This window comes from Pinus tabuliformis, chromosome 6 (assembly GCF_031772625.1).
Source record: "Pinus tabuliformis cultivar Carrire ecotype Pingquan chromosome 6, CPIR1, whole genome shotgun sequence".
Lineage (NCBI taxonomy): Eukaryota > Viridiplantae > Streptophyta > Pinopsida > Pinales > Pinaceae > Pinus > Pinus tabuliformis.
The window spans coordinates 1,578,703,243-1,578,723,550 of NC_142292.1; the positions used below are offsets into that span (position 1 = coordinate 1,578,703,243).

Genomic DNA, 20,308 nt, shown 5'->3' on the forward strand with positions numbered 1-20,308 from the left:
CCTTGAGGACCTGCGTTCAGGGCAGAGCGCAAGGAGAAGAGTAAGAGTGAGGCTGCGGTGAGGAAGTGAGGGCCTTAAAGGCCACGCAGGTTGGGAGAAGGGTAGCGGAGGGCTGACTGAGGCCCTAAAGCTTGACGGCAGAGATAAGGGAAGGCTGTCGTGGGGCAGCAATGAAAAAGAAAAGCCAACGGAGGGGATAGAGGATAGAAAAGAAGGCAGAAGGCCCTGTGGCCTAGGAAACAAGGCCAAAAGAGGCTGCGGCAGGCAGAAAAAAAGTTGAGAGACGGTAGGAGGAGAAGGATCACGGAAAAGCTTGTAGGAGAAGAAAAAGGCTGCCGCAGGGAAGAAAGAGGGCAGCGGCCAGCCTAAGAGGGCCTCTGTTTGAACGCTGGGCCTACAGGGCCAACGAAACCCCCAAAAAAATTATCTTCTGCAAAAAAAAAAATCAGATTTACCCCAAATCTCCGAAATTTGCCCAAATCGCCACTAGAATCTTCCTGAAAATTGAAGGCTTATCCTTGGGCTTGGAGGACAAATAGAGAGTGAATTTTGCCTTCCTAGGCCTAGATCCACCTCTAGAAACCCTCTTAAAATTTTCCGAAGACTGAAACCCTTGAAAACCCTTAACAATTCTTCAAATCTGGATTTGAAATTCACCTATACAAATAAAATTTTAAAATCCCAAAACCCCCGCCGGACACAAGGGTTAGAAAATAAAATTACTCACAAAATGTTATATTACAATATTCACAATGGTTTATGGCTCTTATAAGCAGATATATTCTTTAAATGCACAACAGATTAAAGTAGATGAGTAAAATAGTTTTAATGGATGAGCAATGGCCCAAATCTCTGCGAAACCAATCGTCAGATAAGACCTGAAATTTGACAAAATGGGCTCTTAAGCTTTTTTGTCTTGGGAGTTGGTTGGTCCAACCGAAGACTTCCCCTCATGCGCAAACTCTGAATCCTTGAGATCTCTACACACTTAAGATCAAGTTATTAGATCATTAAGGGTTAGATAAACACCATAACCCTCAAGGTCTAGAGATACCTGCTAGATCAGTCAAATTATAATGTCTGTCTAAACCCAGTGACTAATGCAAGGTACCTATGCAAATAGTTAATCCTCTCAATGGCTAGACAAAAAATAACTTATAAAATACAATTCAATAGAGCATTAAGAACATGATTCAGAAATTACCACAATAAGCATAAGAGAAACACCACCATGAATAAACCCCAAAGTCTTCTTTATTATTTCCAGAAAAAATATTACAGCAGAGCTTGACTCAGAGCTTCTTCGAAATTTTTCGGTAACTTGAGAAGCAAATGACTTATAATTTATAGATAAATCCTCCAAGTGGAAATAACGGCTAGTTGGCTTGATCCCCGTCAAAATAATCTCGACCGTCGATAAATATTTAATCATCTTTTAATTTCCACCGAAGAAAATCTTTATTTTGGAGAAATTTTCGAATTTCTCATAAATATCATTTTTTATTATCTCAAAAATAATTATTTTGAGCTAATTTTCTCAAAATTTTCACTTTGACTTAACCACCAAAGCCCAAGCGTCCAATTTTTTTTTAAATTTCCAATATTCCCTTAGTGGGGGACCTCCAAAAATTAATTTCTTTAAGACCCACGAATTTTTCCATTTGGAGAATTTAATTTCTCTAGGATTTTAATTTTGACTCTAATTAATTAAATTTCTGACTTAAGATTTTAATTTATTTTTGCCAGAAAATTTAATTAATTGACACTTGAGGTGATTAATAATTTTTCCACCCTATAATATTTTAGCCATGGTGTCTAAGTATGAGAGACCATGCACTAAAATATTTTTTACATAAGATAATTACATTTCAACCCTCAAAGGGGGAACACTTGTTCGTTATAGACCCTCAATTTATCACCCAATTCTGCAACTCAATTTGATCTATTAGACCGAGTAATTTGTAATAAAATAATTTAGCCAATTAGCTTAAATTATTCTCAAATCACTTTACAAAAGACACGACTAAAACACTAGGACTCACCTAAGACCTCAACAATAAATTCCACCCTAGCTTTAGGGTGAAGCTGGAAGGAAAAACAATGTCAATCATCCGTGTTTAGAAACATAGATGAACAAGTGAGACGAAAAACTTCTTAACATGAAATTCGTCGCCAAAATAATAGGCTTACCTAGGTTGTTACATACATATATGGTCTTACTAGCATCATTTACATTAAAATTATGTCGAATGGGTTTACAACTTTGACAAACTGAAGATTGATGATGATGATGAATCTAGGATAATATGAATGCTCGAACATGATGGAATCACTTTGCGAAAATGTGTACTGCTATAGGGTAGTTGACACGTGTTGATTTTTGGTAGCATCGGATGTGCTCTAGCTTTGAAATTTGGAGGAGAGGCTAAGGCACATGAGATCTCCAAGACCCAAAAATCGTTTTGAGAAATTCCACCCAGATGAGGAGTTATTAAAATAATTAATATTTTTAATGGGTTCCTAAGTCTAAACTTAAGAAAATAAAAATATTAATGGGCATTAATAAAGATAAGGGTGAGAAGCTTCTAAAAGACGAGCATCAAGTTTGTTTTAATCTTAGCCATTGATTAGGGACTTAATCTCGGCCGTTGATTCATCAACAGGAAAAGTATAAGAGAAGACTTGAGGATCATTTGGAAACACACCGGTAGATACTCAATATCTCAAGGAAAATCGATTCTCAAGTGGAGGAGATTGATTTCAGAGGGAGAGTTGCAGGGTGGAGGAAGAGGAGGGCATCAGCAGCAGGCAGTGACTGAGGAGGAGGTGACGTAAGGACAGTGGGAGACAACGTAGAGAGAGACGCAGTCCAGAGGAGAGACGCAGAGCTTACGCACGCTAACGCAGAGCCACTCAAAGCCACGTTGGGCCACGGAGAGTGACGCAGGGGTGATGCAGAAGTGGGAGCAGGGTCTCCAAAGTGTCAGAAGGTCTCAAAGGGAAAGCCTCTGGTGTTTTCTTTCAGTTTCTCTGTAAAATCATTCCTTGTAAAAGCAATTGCTGTTGAAGATTAATAAAACCCTCATCTGCTGCACCGGTTTTCCCACATTGGGATTTTCCGAGGACAATTGTCCAAAAATAATTGTGTTGATGTGATTGGTTCTTATGCAGGTATTTTTTTTCTCTGGGTAATTGTGTGATAACTGTAGTAGAATTTATTTTAATATTAAACCCAGGCCTGCCAACGAGCGACTGAAAACAGTGAGGACTGAATGCATGTGCGAAGTTGGGTGCAGACATGAATGAATGAACATGCATGCAATCAGTGAGTGCAGGATTCAGTAAACGGGAAAACAAGTAAGTGTGTGAAGTGAGTCGTCGCAATGGCGACCGTTAGTGCAGAAACAGTGTCATGCATGCAACAGCAAGGAGATGCAATGGAAAACTTGAAACAGTGCTTCTACAAGCTAACATGCATTAAAACGACAACAAACGTTCAACAAAACCAAGCAAACAACACTCACACAAACCGAAATACAAAAAGTGACAGAAAAGCAGCAAAAGACATGAAAAGCGGACTTACCCAAAAAAAGTTGAGTTGAGTGTGTCGAAGGTTCCTAGATGCGATGGGGAATGCCAGAGCTCCAAGATTGAAGTGAAGAATGAGCTCTGAAGCATCAAATAAATAGTTTTGACAAGATCGAGGCTTATGACATGCATGCCACAAATCTAGGAAAAAACGACACTTGGCGGGAGGTTTCTAAAACGGCTTTTGCATGTAACCCCCAACTGCTAAAAATAGATCCCTAAAATCTAGGGATGTGTTTTGTTTTTTCTTTTTCAGGAAAAATTTGCCCATGCATGCAAGGCAAGATTGCACATTTCTAGAGTCAACTGATCAACTTGGGAGCACATGCAACGGACAGCAAGCCCTGGAGTGACTTCTGCGCAGTTTCTGGGCTGAGTGGCTTTGGCTACCCATCAAGCTTTGCGCAATTTCTAGACCGAAGCCAAGGTTGCTAGCCACAATTGCGCAAATTCTGAGAGCAAGCCCAGTGATGGGCTGCTCTGCGCAGTTTTCAGGGGGAAGGCAATCTGTTTGCTCTGCGCATTTCTGGAGAGAAGCAGGCTACCTTGATGCTCTGCGCAATTTTGGAGACCACGGTCGGTTTCCCTCTAGTTCTATGCAATTCTCCAAGTGAGCACAAGAGTCAGTTGAAGACCAAGTCACGAGATGTCAGCTTGCGGGTGAAAGGCAAACAAGTTAGCGAACACAAGCTGATAAGCCAAGAAACTCAACTAAAAGCATATGTACCTGGGCAGTGCAAGACATGCTGCTAAGGATGGTTGGTAGGGAGGCTCCAAAACGAAGCTAATGCAAAAATTTTGGAGGATGGTTGTAGCCGCTACAACACAAGGATAACCATCACACCAAACACCCCACATCACATGAAGTACCCTCAATCATGGTCTAAACACTTTCAAAATAACCCCAAAAGTCGAGCAAGGGTTTCTATTATGAAAAACAACTATGGGAAATGCCTAAGAAAAAAACTCCAGTTAAGAAGCAGTATAGTCTATTCAACATTACTATCCACCCAAAATGCTATACAAGGATGTTGATGTTTATTTTTCAACATAACGTCGATCCATACAAGTTTCTATCATATACAAAATTAATGTATTAATATTTTATTAATACTATGAAATAACTAAAAGTCAAATATCAATAATGATGTGATAAAATTTTATGTGATTATACATTAAATAATTGTTAAATTGTTAATATAATTTTGATGTCTTAAATCATATATGTGAATAGTTATAATTTTAGTTTTATATGCATACATACAAGTGTTGTGTCCATGTTTCTCGAAATTTTTGAAAGTGTTGTTTTTAAACATGTACCATTATGAAAATCCGTACACTAAGTTACCTTATATGGGGAAATGGGTATAGGTTTTGTATATGTCACTTTCAATGAAAACAAGGAAATGACAACATATATATATGAGAGAGAGAGAGAGGTGTTCATAGGTAAGTATGCAACCATTACAATGTTCAAATCATAAGAAGATAGTAGATATTTGGTGATCTCAACAAACCCTAATCCAATCATAAAACCAGCAGATTTATAACAGCCCTTAAAATAGATCACAAGAAATATTTCCACGTACCATATCTTTGTCCAAGAACAATCAACCACACGAATAGAATGAAATGTCAAAAGAAGAGCAAATTGTTTACCGGTGCCCCTTATGCAATGAATGAATTGATTCACTTGAATAAGATTTTACAAATGAGGAGTTTATCCTTGTATTTATACATATCATTTAGGGTTGGGGCACTACCCTAAGAGCATGCCCAAGCCAACCTAATCAAATATAGAAAAAACGATAAATGGGTTAGTTAGGGTGAAAATTCCAAAGTCTGGAATCCTACTGCAGTAACTGACATTATTCCTTCTATTTGTTAAATAAATTAAACAAATTATTTGCAGTTTCTTATGGCAAATATCGAAATAAATACATTGTAGCCTTCACAAATTAAATACTGAGGAAAAATAAATGCAAGGAAAATTAAAGAGATGCTAGCACACATATAAGCATATTAACACAGTGATTTTTGGACAATTGTCCCTGGAAAAACCCAATGTGGGAAAATCGGTGCAGCAGATGAGGGTTTTATTATTCTTCAGCAGTAATTCATGTACAAGATACCGAACAACAAAAATAGAGAAAGAAACACTGAGAGAAATTTAGTATTAAATTTCTCACTCTCCACAGCAATTCTCTGACCCCGAAATGGCCCCTCTGCCCTTACGCTGGTCTCATTGCGTCATCCTCTGCGCAGTGCCTTGATGAATTGCGTCCTCTCTCATGTTGACCCTACTAGAAGTTATCCTACACTCTAAGACTATTGTCGTTTCCCTCTCTCTCCCCCTGCAACTCACCCTCTGGCTCTATTTTCTCTTGCTGAACTTCAGCCACTAAGAAAATCGATTTTCCTGGGCGACTAAGTATCTGGCATCTGCACTAATGTGTTCTCCATCTACCCATCAACTTCTTCTTATAATCCTCTGTTGGAGCAGCGATGGACAAGATTAAAACATAATCAATGGCCCAGATTAATTCCCTGTCGATCTGTGTGAGTTTCTAGATGATTCTCACCACATCTCAATTAACACTGATTAATTAACCATATTTCCTAAGTTTAAACTTAGGAAATAATTAAAAAATTGGTTAATAATCTAATTGAGATACTTCTAGGTGGAATTTCTTGAAATGATTTCTAGGTTTTGGAGAACTCATTCATTCTAGCCTCTCCACAAAGTTTTGTGGCTAGAACACATTCAATGCTACCAAAACTAACAGTTAGGTATCCATATGTAAGTTCCATAAAACTATAATCATTACAATGTATTAACAAGCCTCAAGTAAAGACTAACCACATACTATCAGCATATGCCATTCATTGATTCCTCACAATTTCACAATATTCGTCAGTCATTGTACAACCAAACTTTGCCTTTATAAATTAGGCATTATAATCAAACTAAAATTAAAAAAGACAAGTGGCATTGGTCAAAATCATCAAGTTTCTGATTATCATACATGTTATATCCGCAAGTCTTAGGTATATGAGAAGAACTTGAATTTCCCTTTGGTATTAAACTTGAAGAATCTAATATGATTGAAGATCAATCTTCAATAACCAGAATTTTCATTTATAAATAGGAAATACATTCAAATTATGAAAAAGGAAGACTCTAAGCATCACTAGTCAAGATAAGGTAGTTGGACATCACCACACATCTAATACAATGGACTCATGTATATCATAAGTATTGGAAGCTCCCTATAGAGTTGAACCTAGATAAGAATTATTCTAATTAAAAATGAATCTTCAACAAAATTGAGATAGAAGAAAGTAATGTCCAAGTTGAGATCCTCAAATCCCATGTCTCCCAACTCTTTGAAGACCTAGATTGATAGTCTTCTTTCTTTCATGAGGTCAGGCAAAGATTTGAATATATGTGTAGAGAGAAGAAACAGTTCTCAGGGATTGCAACTCATCAAACTTGCTCAATGAGTAACCCATAATTATACATGTACTTCTCTTAAACTTCAACCTTAACAAATAGATTCCTTCAAGGTTGATGCAACCTGAGGCATGTGAAAAATAGATGCTTCTCATTCTTGATCATGCAATCAGTGACGAATTATGACTTGTATTGTATACATCAATTCTGGAAATGTATTGTTATTCTACACTATATGGACATGGATTCATTTAATATCAACAAAAATATCCCTTTTAAGCACAAAATGTGTATTTCTTTATATTTTTGTGCTTTGTTGGGAATACTAAGAGAGGGGTGAATCAGTATTTCCTTTAATTTTTACACAATTGGTTAGATTCCTTTAAACATTTAGAGAATCAAAACATAACATGAAACATTATCACATCACATAGACAGTGCACAGAAGATTTTCTCTCAACAAAGCTTCATTATGTATGGTTACATACAAGTTTACCAGCTGAACTAGAAGGAAGTACAAAACTCCCCAAAGGTTTTACCAGCAAGGGCTGAAAGGAAGCATTTGCTCCCTAAGTCTGAAGATATTTACAGACCCAAGTCTGTTGGAGTCTTCATCCCTTACAATCAACCAATCAACCACTGCTGCTGCAATACACTTCACCCCTATCGACTGCCACTCCTGCTACTACCAGTGTCCATTGTCACTCCTGCTGCACTTTACTACTATCACTGTCCACTCCAACTGTTGGCTACCATTGCTGCATACTGTAGATGCCAAAGCACAGTCAACACTTGATCCTACAACACTTCAGCCTTCTGACATAACTCAAGCATTCTATGTAGAACATGTCCCCCTTTGATCAGTTACAATATACCAAAGCATCTAACATTGTCAACTATCTATGTCACAAGAGTGTGAATCATTGTTACGTAAGAGTCAAGACCATCAACCTTCCAAAAGTATCACTGTCAAATAGTACAGTCACAAGAGCATGCAATTTTGTTTAATATCACTGAAGTCACTGTCAAATATCATTGTCAAACACCTATGTCAACTACATATATCATCCAGCATGTAACACGTGTCATAATCACTGTCAAGTTGTATACAAGATCACCAACATATCATGTCACTAATCAGTCTTTGCAATACAACAAAAATTAGTTGGACAATTCATGAGACCTCTATAGACCCAATACTACTAATAGTTTTATCTCATTTATTATCATCCTTAGAAATTTATTCAAGAGTTACAATATTTCAAACTCTGTCTAGCAACACCAGACTTAGCATAAGTCAATTACTGACGCATTGGATTAAGGCTTCAAGAATCTGAATAACATATCCTCCTGAACTGATCACTGATACAAAACTTTCTGATTTAAACAAACTGCACTCAAGCCAGAATGCATTGTCATCGCAACAACTAGTTAAGGTTATCGTATTACTGTCTTACATAATGGGTATATACCCGTCTCGATGTCATATGCAACCATTATACTTGCCACAGAGCTATTAAAACACAACATATTTGATCTATTTTGCAAACGACCTCTATTAAATCGTATCACATCCTTCAAGTTGTCATCAATCTTCCAGAAGACACACTAGACTCACGCACAGAAGATTTCACCCACAGATATTAAATATTCAACAATTAAACAAAATTCATTTGGATATAGGTGTCGACTGCCACAGACAGGAAGCATATAGGAGTCGTGCCGATTGAAGGTCCTTGTTCTACCAGTGCGAAATAAAAGGTTGCTCGAAGGAATACATCAAACCAAACTGATCTTTGAACAAAACTTCTTCAATGGGAGGTCTGTGATACTTGAACAAGGTCTTAAAACATCACAATACGGATCATACTTGTATTTTAGGTATGCTAGAACAGCTTCTGGAGCACAGGCGTTATAGGCTTGACAATTGATTCTCCTTCAGTATTGATGCACAGTGCAATACAAGGCCGCAATCACCGAATTATGCAAGAATGACAAAGCATTACATGAGTGTTTAGACAGCGTCGACATGAAATCAACCAATAACCTAGGCCACTGGAACCCCTGACCTTCTTGCAAAATTATGTATGCATGAATTATAGGGCATTGTTAGTGAGGACTGGCATGTTCATATTAATTCAGAGGACGACTGAAGACAAACCAAAGGAGGTATCAGTCTTAGATATGTGATTACCCACGGGGAGGCACGAGCGGGAGGGGTGTTTTATAACCTCAAAGAAAAAACTAAAACAAAGTTCGCTTAGGAACTGGGGAAAGCCTCGAACAACCAAGCCAAAGCACTCTCACTTTGGCAAGGCTTGAAGATAAGCATCTCCAAAGGCATTAAAAATTTGATTATTGTCGGTGACTCAATGGTGGTGATCCAAAAATGCATAAGGCTCTCCAGAAACGAGCATCTTTTAGACTCCGAAACCTCTTCATTGATTACAAGGATTATGATTATGCTCAGCAAGTTAGATGATTTCAAATTTTTTCATGTAAAAAGGGAAAATAACCATATGGCAAACCTACAAGCCAATGTTGGTGCAACATTAGAACAAGGAGTATTACACGTTGATCAAACCATGGTAATATGTCACGTACCATAATGGAGGGATTAATTAAATACTTAATGGATTACAGGTGGAACATTGGAATAATCATGACTCAGAGGAATATCAATCTCATTAATACCTTGGGAATGGCAAGGAGATTGTTGGAAGCTGTTGAGGGTAGTTGTGTATTAATTAACAGATGGGCGTGGGGGAGAATAACATTCATGTTGCAAGACAAGTGGTCTCATCCTAGTTGGTTATTAATTGGGAAGGCATGTGAGATCAACCTTAGTACCATCACATATCAATTTGAATGCATTTTGGCAGTGATTCGAATGGAGGAATGTGCCATGACGGAGTTGCAGGCAGGGAAGTCATTTAATCTCGAAAAGCGGGGAGTCTCATTTGAAAAGGATCACTCAGTTATTTATAGGAGTTGGGTGATGCAACTCAGGCATAGAATTGTTCTGGTGCAAGGAAGAATAGCAAGAAAGATGGCCTCAGCAAGCAACGATAGCGGAAATGGAGCTGAGGAACTCAGGAGCAGTGGAAATGTGGCGGAAATGATTGAAAATTCAAGCAAGCAAGTTGTGAAAGAGATTCAGGAACAAATGATTGTTGTGTTGTCTCATTTGTCTGGATTAGGGAAAGACATGGAATTGATGAAAAAGGGCATGGAAACTTTGAACATCGGGATGATCAACATGAAGTCCAAAGTGGATAACATTGAAGTTAAGGTAGACATGAACACTGTAGGAGTACTGAAAGAGGTTTTCGCACTGTGTAATACTCCCACCCCAATGGCGGAAGACGCGGAAGCGGCAAACAATGCTCTAGGGCCTGGTGCTAAGATAATCGCGGACCTAGCCCAGACTCTCGAAGTGGCTCAGGAGGACATGGAACATGGAAGTCGTGGGTAGCCTGTCTCTTTATTATTATGTTATGTCGGATAGTAAAGCTCTGCGGTGTCTTTTGGAAAATATATAGTATAAGTGATGTAAGGACATTATATAGAAATAAGAATGGTAGCAGTAGGGTCTCTTTGAATATTTCTTTTCATACTTCTGAGACTGAGATTCTCATGAATGTAAGGGACCTAGCCAGTTTCCAATTTTTGTTATAAAAATTGCTACCCGTTGCTTTTAAAAAAAAAGATATGTAATTACACAGAAATATGACAATATGTCTAGTGAAGCCTTCAAAGACCTTTCCTACGTGGACTGAGATTAAAAGGTAGGTTTTTTGGTCACATATTAGAGCACCAACTTAGAAGTTTTGCTTAGAAAATAGGCTTGAACAATGCACAAATTTTAACTCAGGTCCTTGCTAGTTAAGAGCTTAGAGAGTCCCGAATTTTTGTCAAAAACCCTGCCTCAAAGGCTCGAATATTCCATACTTTGATCCTAGTAAGAATGTGAGTGAATGCCAACAGCAACGTGTCTCAGACTTGTTCTCGAGAAGGACCGAAAACTCATGGAGATACCTGCAAGTAGACTCAACGAAACCCAAAAAATTATTAACCCAGAAACCCTTCCAAATTGCCTTCTCATCAGTTTTTTAACAACTCCTCAAGGCCGCAGGTAAATAGAGCCAAGATCCACACACTTGATATATCCCAAGAGGGCTAGAAATGCCTCCTTTAAATAAGAGTCGAGGTGCCATCTAGAGAGGCAGTCAACATGCCTTTGGAGGGAAAATTAAATTTTTTAATTTCAAACTTTGGAGGAGCCCAAAAACCCCAAACAATATGAGGCTAATTTTAACATTTAATTTGAATTTGAATTCTCAACGAAACTTTAAGTCACAATATATTTGAATTAATTCTTAATGAGAATTCCTTTTGACCTTATGAGTTCCCAGCGAATAAGAGACTACCACATCATCATTTTTAGGGTTTTCAACCATAATGGGGTGTACCATCTTTAATCAAGCATATCTCTCGAACCGTGAGGGCCCCACTAAGTGCTCCACATATCAACAGAAATGGCTTAACGAGGGCTATCAACCTAGAGGGGTCTCATGCCAAGAATCATGACAAACACAATCAACGAGTGCAAGGAAAGTGTCAAGTATGATCATCTTCCAAAAGATCCAAACCTTAGAGCTAGAGTTTCATCAATGCATCATCTCATCCATGCATGCCAGCATATTGAGGACATTAATGACGACATCCTACACCTGCTTTGACATCAATGACAACATAATCAACATGCTTGTCAAGTTTCCCCAAGTCAAGTCAAACTCTTGATCTTTGGCCTTGTTGCCCACCTAACTGGGTAACCCCTAGGAGAAAATATTTCTCCCATTTTATTCAACTTGCTAGTCAACAGCTCTATGATGATCCACAAATAGCTAGCCTTAATGACCCTCCATCCATGCTTTGATCAATGCTTTATGACATCTAGCATACTCATTAGATGAAGTTGGGTCATCTATTATAAGGTACATTAACCATCTTTGTAATTAAGTGCTTTCATTAAATGTTTAAGGGTATTCTAGAAGGGATCACATGTTGAATTGGATGATAGACCAATTTTGGTTGTATTCTTGTTCCTGTGCTTTGGAGGTTATCCCCTGCCCCTAGTCTAATGCAACCTTCCTTGAGGCCTTTCTTTCCACTTCCCAAGAGGGGCACCAATAGAAGGCATTGATTGATGTTGTGTGTCTATGGTAACCCATACCTAACACTTTCCATCTCTTCCCTTATATCCATGTCCCATCTTCGGGTTAAATACCTTCAGTCACTAGTATTGGTTCTCTATTTTCCTCATTCTTGAGTAGGGACCCCAAAACTTTACCCTAAGAGATCGATACAACAGAAAGAAAAGAAAGAGCATGAGGCATGATGATAAAATGCAATTGGATGGGATATAATAGAGTGCATGGACAAAAGCTTAGCTTGAGCTATCAAGCTAAAAGGAACTTTGAATATCGTTTGAGAGATTGGTTGAGACTTTTTCAACACTACAGAGAGGATGTCCAATCCCACTCGATGACCATGATGGGAATTAGAGCCAAAACATTGACCAGTTTATGAGTATTGCTTTGGGATATATCCAACAATGATGATAACCTTCTCTCCCTTTAGGGCCTAAAACGGTGCACATTGAAGCCATGACATTGCCTAGAAGACCACAGGATGCCCCCAGGATGGCATTGTACCTTCTTAATGGGCATTTCACTATTTCTAGGCTAGTTTTATGATGATGATGACATGAGATTCCTCTAGAAGGGATGGTACAACTTTCTAGGTGATAAAGGCATTCCCTAGCCTTGCGACATACCCATCTAGCTTGGAGTGATGACATGGACTTGGTTGATGATGACATGTTGATGAGAAGGGATTTGCTTGACGAGTGGACACCTTGTTGACGAGGAGATGTTCTTTGAGCGAGGAGCACTCTCTCACCCAGCCATGGCACATTTTAATGGAGATATTCACCTTTATAGAATGAGGTCACCCTTGGAGGATCTTTCGCTCACATGCGTGGGCTAAAAGGAGACTTTTTGTTACATTTTATCATTAATATAGTTATCTTTTAGGTCAGCTTGTGACCTACTTAACTTGTGATCACTTAATTCATTATTTTGAGGGGTTTTACTCAATTACTGGACTAAATTGACTTGGTTGCTCTCATATAAATTGGCGGAAGTCAATTTTGGTTGGATCATTATCGCGCACACCCATTTACTCATTGAGAGAGAGCATGCACTAGTTATTTTTCGCTTGGACGCAATGGAGCGTTGACGTAGCAAATTGTCTTGAGGATGATATTATACTTGGAGGGATTCTCTTTGATTGATGAAGTGATTTTATGGTTATTTGTGCAACTTTATTGTGAGTAATCTTCTTCCATTGTGCAAATATTGTATAATTAGGGTTACATCGAAATTTTCATATTAATGCATTGAATATTTAATGGCTCTAACATCTCCTTTCCAAAATTATCACAAAGCATCCATTAAAGAAACTTAGTAAAGTATTCATTGACCTTAAATCTCCAATTGATTGAAAATTGCTAGGGTTTTGATGGAGAGATTGTATCTCTCATAACTCACTCCAATCAAGTCTTCAGCCATAAACCTTGCCCTTTGACTCCATTAGCCCAAGAATGAGAAAGGTAGTAGTCAATTTAGTGTGTCAATATTTATAAAAGAAAAAAATAAAACCCTAAATTCCTTTTTTTCACTTTTTAAGGGTAAATTAGGGTTAGGTTATGGAAAAATCTGCATTAAATAGCAAAAAATATCTTGCATATCATATTACTACGGTTGGGATTTGCATTTGTTAAATTGGAAAAGCAATATATAATTTTATATGCAATTCTAGCCCAACTTTTTTAGAGCCGATGTCTAGGGTTTTGTAGTTGTTTTATGCATTCTCAGCCATTGAAAAATTGTTGCAACCTTTTCCTTCATCCAATCATTCAATAGCATTGCTTATATATAGTTTATCATTGATTATAGGTTGTTTTGTGTTATTGTTGTCATAGATTTTGCATGTTGTAAATTGTGCTTACTAAAAACCCTAATTTATAACAGCAATCATTAGTTTCAATGTAACATGTGTTTGGGATCCATTTGAGCCTCTCCAAGACTATCCAAGCCCCCTAGATTTAGGCATAGTTACTTTGAACTCATTACCTCATCTCACCTGGAGCCCTATTTCATTGAATATTATTGTTGGGTGTTTATTTAACACAATCTTTGGACAGTGTTTAGCTTGGGAATTATTGGGTTACCTAATCTTTGGGATCCATTGGAGAAGCCTCCCTTGTGGGGATTGTTACCCCACATGTCAACAGGGATACATAAAAAAAATTGCAACATCTATCATCACCATTGTAAACCCAAGGTCACAAGTCAAAAGTAATGTAAAAACCATGTGAGGTCATGTATTAGGTATCCTAGACCAATGTCATGTCTTTTGAGTCTATTGTCTTAGTTGGACCATGGCGGGTCCATTGAAATTTCACTTCAAGTTACTCTTGTCCTATACGAGATTGGAGGGCCTTAGATGAACTCTCTTCAAAACATGGTTTTATGAGACCCTGCATTTGTAACGGTGATCATCAATGTATGGGTTAGTCTAGCTTGCATCAAGATGCACCTATGTAGATCCACATAGTTATGAACTATAGTTTGTAAGTCGCCTTGTCTTTGGTGCAGTTTTCTTCATACAACTCTTAGAGCACGGCAGTCTCATTTGACAACATTTTACGTTTCCTGATGCAGTTCACAATTCTCAATGCAAAGTGGTAATGGAGGAAAAAAAGTCAACTTGGTCTCAGATTTTTCAGTTTGATGAGAGAATTCCACGCCATGTTCCAGTTGATAAGAGAATTCCACGCCATGTTACTAAGATGACAGTGGTGGTTTATCCCATTGTTGCCCTTAACCTAAAATGCCTAGTGAGGCTTTGCACTAAGGTGCTCGATTTTGTGGTAATAGGCCTCAACAAGTTTTTCCTTGAGTTGAGTATAGTTACTATAATTCCATCCCTTTATACAAAAAAAAATACATCAGATCCCATGCATTACTCCTTTACCAAACCATGGGGAGGCTATACCGATCATATCCCATGGCTCTTAGAATAACAAACATATACCTGAAATTCTTGTACTTCCTACATTTACCAAGACAAATGATCAATTATTTGAGAGGCTAATAATGTAGCATTTGCTTGCTAAATAATTTGTCAATCGTTGAAGACAAGTTTTAATTTACGACAATATTCAATAAGCCATAGGGACAACTTGTAGAACCAAACTCATCATATTTCACCAATTATGTTATTTTGAATTGTTGTTGAAATGTAGACACACAGATTAGAGGATGAATTGCAGAAGTAGAATTCAATTGTTACATATTTCCTCAAATTTTAATCTTTGCTTAATATCTTAACTTTCATCAGCACAAAGAGCTAAGAGTAGTGGGTTACCTGAGTTATAATAGTAAAATGCTTGCCTTCATTTTCACATTGTTGTTGCAACATAGCTAGGGCATAATGACCGATGTTAGGTTTGGAATTTGCAACAACACACCTATATCATGCAAACGGCATAAACAAAACATCCTTCAGAAATTCAAACCAGAAGGTCATGAACAAAAAGAAAAGTAAATTAGTTTTCTTCCATCCAATGAGGACAAAGACCAATTGGACCCATAAAATAAATCAAAACCGTAATTATTGTTGACAACTTTATCTTATGGAAATTGCTGCCATGTCAATTTAAGATATAACAAGAATATTATACAAATATCTCATTAGCATTGAGCCCTTCATTCTATGTAGAAGTTTTAGAGCACATAACCACATAACAATAATAGTGTTGTGTTAAATGTGGAAAAGTTCCAAATACACAAGGGATCATGTTCTTTCTCTTCAACATTAACCTTGTACTTTAAGTGTCATATCTTACTTCTCTCCAACCAATAGTGCAACAGAATTCCAGGTTTAAAATTTTGTCTTTCTATACAGGTATAAAAATATCAACTATATCAGCATGTAGTTGTCTAAGAGTCAAATCACTTATCCAGATCTATAAAGTTCAAGATTCATTAAGCAATTGATGTTCTTAAAATATCAGTGCCATGCATTAAACTACTATGACACTATAAATAATAGAATGAAAGAAACCACAATAACAAATTGATATATAGTACAATGCAATAAACAAAATCCTCCAAGAAAAGAGTATATAGCTTCTTTTTGTAAAAGATTCAAACTCAACTATATCAAAACATATAGACAAACATGAGTGTTAGTATTTAAAGTCACAGGAATCATTCCCATAAAACTTTGCCTAGTGAACCAGCCATACTAAAGAAACTTGAATACTTAATAGCTTCATCGTCAAGAAGGCACTAGTAGCCAACCACACACCTCTATCCTAATAATGGCTGGCCTATAAACCAAGGTTCCCCTACAAACAAGTATGAGTTTCAAAACCACCCATTAAAAAAATTTAGAAACAAGGATATATATATATATAGCTGTGTGTGTGTGTGTGTGTATTGCAAACATATTAGCATATACATACATATCAGCATATACATACATACATATATCTATTGCAGACATACTTACAAATACATACATACATATATATATATGAAAATGTTTTCAAATGGGTGCAGTGTAAGTTGTTGAGAGGAGAATTGTTACTCTTCCCACTTAGGTTCAAATCCCACTTTGTGGCATGTTTACACTTAATGAGCTAATTGTTGATGAGCTATATATGCTCTATTCATGAGCGTTCTGACTTAGACTTATGCTTTGAAGAATTTAAGGTTTACCCTAAATACCATCCTCAGTATAAAGGGTGGTGCCCAAGAGGTTTCCCCCCATGAAAAAAATAATAATAACAAATTAAAAATAAATATATGAAAATGTTGCCATTATATTTATAACATAAAAATTATAGATAATTATTTTTTCTTCAAAACGTTGCTTATATTAACAAACAAATGCAATGCATATTGCACAAATATATACAACCAAGCACCAGACTACACAAATTCCATCCTAAAGGACAAGGGATGAGCCTTAGGACGAACTCCACAACATCTTGCATCTCTTAGCAAAAGAGGGCTTCTAACTCACAACAATAAACTTATCTCATAGCAAAGACACTCCCTAAAAGGAGTCCCTTTAGGGAAAACATATTACTGCTAAAAATCACTTCATAGTGAAGCTTCCCCAAAATACAATTTAACAACTCTAATACAATGCCAAGCACTATCCTTCCCTAATATGTGAGGGATCACATGATCCTTCACACCATCCATGATGATACGTTTGGCCTTCATGTCTTTGAACTTGTGGGCTGCCAGAGTTGTAGCATCTGAAGGAGTTATAATTTGGATGATTGCAAACTCCCATAGGTTGTTCTCCTAGAGAATCATCACTTCTATCCTTCCATGGAACGAAATTGTAGGCCCCATCTAACCTGTCCTAGTAACTCAAACCAGTTGATGCCATCGGAAAATCGCCGAACACTTCTACAACGCCTTGATTGGTATTGTTGATTTGGGGTAGCGTCGGATGTGCTCTAGCCACAAAATTTGGTGGAGAGGTTGGGGCACATGAGATCTCCAATATCCAGAAAGGGTTTGGGCAGATTCTAAACAATTTAGGAGATATTAAAATAATTAATATTTTTAATGGATTCCCTAAGTCTAAACTTAGGGAAATTAAAATATTAATGTGAATTAATATGAAACTGTGTTAGAATGGTCCAAAAGACATGGATCAAGCCAGATCTAATCTTAGCCGTTGATATGTCAACAAGAAAAGTATAAGAGGAGGCTTGAGGGTCACTTGGAGAATACAGTAGAGTGATCAGTCATCCTATTCTCTAGAGCGGGGTTTGCTAAGAGAGATAGAATCAGTGATTGGAGTTGCAGCTAAGGGGCATTGAGTACAGAGAGACAGAGAGGCAGAGATAGTGCCGGAAGAGCAACGCAGTAGCCAGAGAAAGTGACACAGTAGCAGCCAGGGCTCACACAGGGCCACGCAGAGGCAATCGGGAGTTGCACAGAGCCTCAGAGAGACCAGCATTGTTGATGCAGAGGGCCAGAAGGCTGACGCAGGGCCTCCTAAGGCTGACGCAAACCCATTCAGGGTGACGCAAGGCTAGTGCTAGGCAAAGAGGGGCTGACGCAGTCCAGAAAGGCAGACGCTGGGGTTTCTGGGGCAGATTGGAGCTGAGGAGCTGCCGGAAGGTTTATCTGGGGTTTCAACCAGGACATTTGTCTCAAACTGAGAGGTATTACTGCCAAGGAAATTCTCTGTTGGGTAAGCTGAATTTGGCACCCAGATTGTACTCTGATATTGCTTAATAAGAAAACCCTCAGATAGCTGCACCGGTTTTCCCACATTGGGTTTTTCCGGGGACATTGGTCCAAAAATAACGGTGTCATTTGGTGTGATTGTTTCTGTTTCCTTCAGTTGTTGATCTATAATATGTTGAGCATGCACTAGTGTTTATTTTCAGTATTTACATTGTAAATAACTTGTTAAGTAACGAAACAAGCAGGTAGGAATAAATCAGATAAAGTGCATGCAGGGTTTCTAACTGGTAGACTTAGAAACTTCAACAGGTATGGTCTCTATCTCTCTCTCCCTATGAGGATGTCCTCCGCCAATTCGCAGGTCTTTCTAGCCTGCGACTTGTGGATCTACAACCCTGTACTGGTCACCTGTTCACTCAACTTTTGACTGGCTTGTTCTTGCACAAACTCAGGCCTACCTAGCAAATAACCCTATCACAGCCTGGACTGTCTTAGTCCCTCTACTCTCAGCTACTGAGCTCCTTTCAGCTCTACAAACATGTGTCACTACTCGTGACGGTGGTCTTCCTGTCCAACTCAACCTCAATCCACCTACACCTTGTCACTCTCCTCATAGTTGTGCGTTGTTTTAGCTACTATGTGCGGTCGTACCATATTTTTCCCTCCACCTGCAGCTTGAACTCCCCCACAACGTCTAATTGTCGCGACTTCCTTTGCATTGTCACCGTCGGATTCCTTGTATGTGCTTGTCGCTAGCTAATCTATGTTGTTGATGCCCTCATGCTCTGTTGCTCTTCAATCTGTGTTTTGTTTGCCACTCCCTACAGCCTCCATGACCCCCGCCTCACATCCCATCCAATTGTTGCCCCAAGTCATCGCCTTCTGCCCACGATTTCTAGTTGTGTTTGCGAACTTCTCAACCTCTTCCACTGCTGATGCAAAGTGCTCCCTCTATGAGTGTGTCTCTCTACGATCAGTCGATTATTCTCCTCACGGTGTGAACAAGTGGCATGCAGGTCTGGTGTATGTCATTATCACCCTTCTCCCATCTCCCACCTCACGCAGCATATACACAATTGTCGCTGCCCAAGCCTTTTTCGCCACTGCCTACTATTAGTTGCTCCACCCGACACTGCGATCGTTGCATCTGGTTCCTCCAGCGGGCTATCTCTCGACATCCAATCCACACCCACCGCCCTTTACACTCCCGTTGTTTTATCGCACAGAATGTCTAGGCACCGCGACAACGGCTCAGATGGGGGGCTGTCGCCCTAATCGCCAATCTCTCCATTTAAGTTGTCTCCCTATAACAGGCTAAGGGGGGTAGACCCTATGGAAAAGTGGAATGAAGAAGAACTAGTTGGGAAACAACCAGTTTGAGAGACACAGTGACGCGATCAAGCACTTGATTAAGATTTAGCAAGACTTATAGGATTTGATTAGATTTTAAACGATTGATACCAGTGCCTTATGGAGTCAACGATCTTGCTAGGGAAATTAAGACCAAGTAATCGATTAGCAACTGTTGCTTAGATGAATGACTATTTTATATGAAATGCAGATCCTAAAACTAATGTGAGATGCAAGAATCTTGGTTAATTTTAGTTAAATGCCTATTTAAATGTGAACCCTTCAATCCTTTCTGTGTTGAGCCTGATTTCATAGTAATTGGCAAAGAGAAGATCAGGAGAAGCACACTAAGGTGTGATTAACGATACCTCTCCTGAAATTCTAACATACCCGGTGCCTCTGGCGCTGCAGAGAACTGTGGCTCTGACGACTGCAAGGTCACCGTTTTAAGTACTATTAAAACAGGCTTCTCAAGAAAAGACAGATGGAGATCTATCTGTCTATCGACCAAGCTTATGCTTGGAAGTAAATTTTATGCCTCTGGCGCTGCAGAGAACTGTGGCTC

At 38.4% G+C, this 20,308-nt stretch overlaps 1 protein-coding gene across 5 annotated transcripts in view; it reads right to left on the reverse strand.

Moving 5' to 3' along the window:
* Positions 1 to 20,308, reverse strand: part of LOC149264838 (uncharacterized) — a 398,689-nt gene that overhangs the window by 277,801 nt on the left and 100,580 nt on the right. For 4 of the 5 annotated variants that reach the window (XM_089428907.1, XM_089428916.1, XM_089428888.1 and 1 more), the window contains one exon: positions 15,539 to 15,641. The exons of the other annotated variant lie outside the window; for it this stretch is intronic. In XM_089428907.1, coding sequence (XP_089285033.1) covers positions 15,539 to 15,641 — 103 coding nt within the window. The remainder of the gene's footprint in view (positions 1 to 15,538; positions 15,642 to 20,308) is intronic. 5 annotated transcript variants of the gene reach the window in all.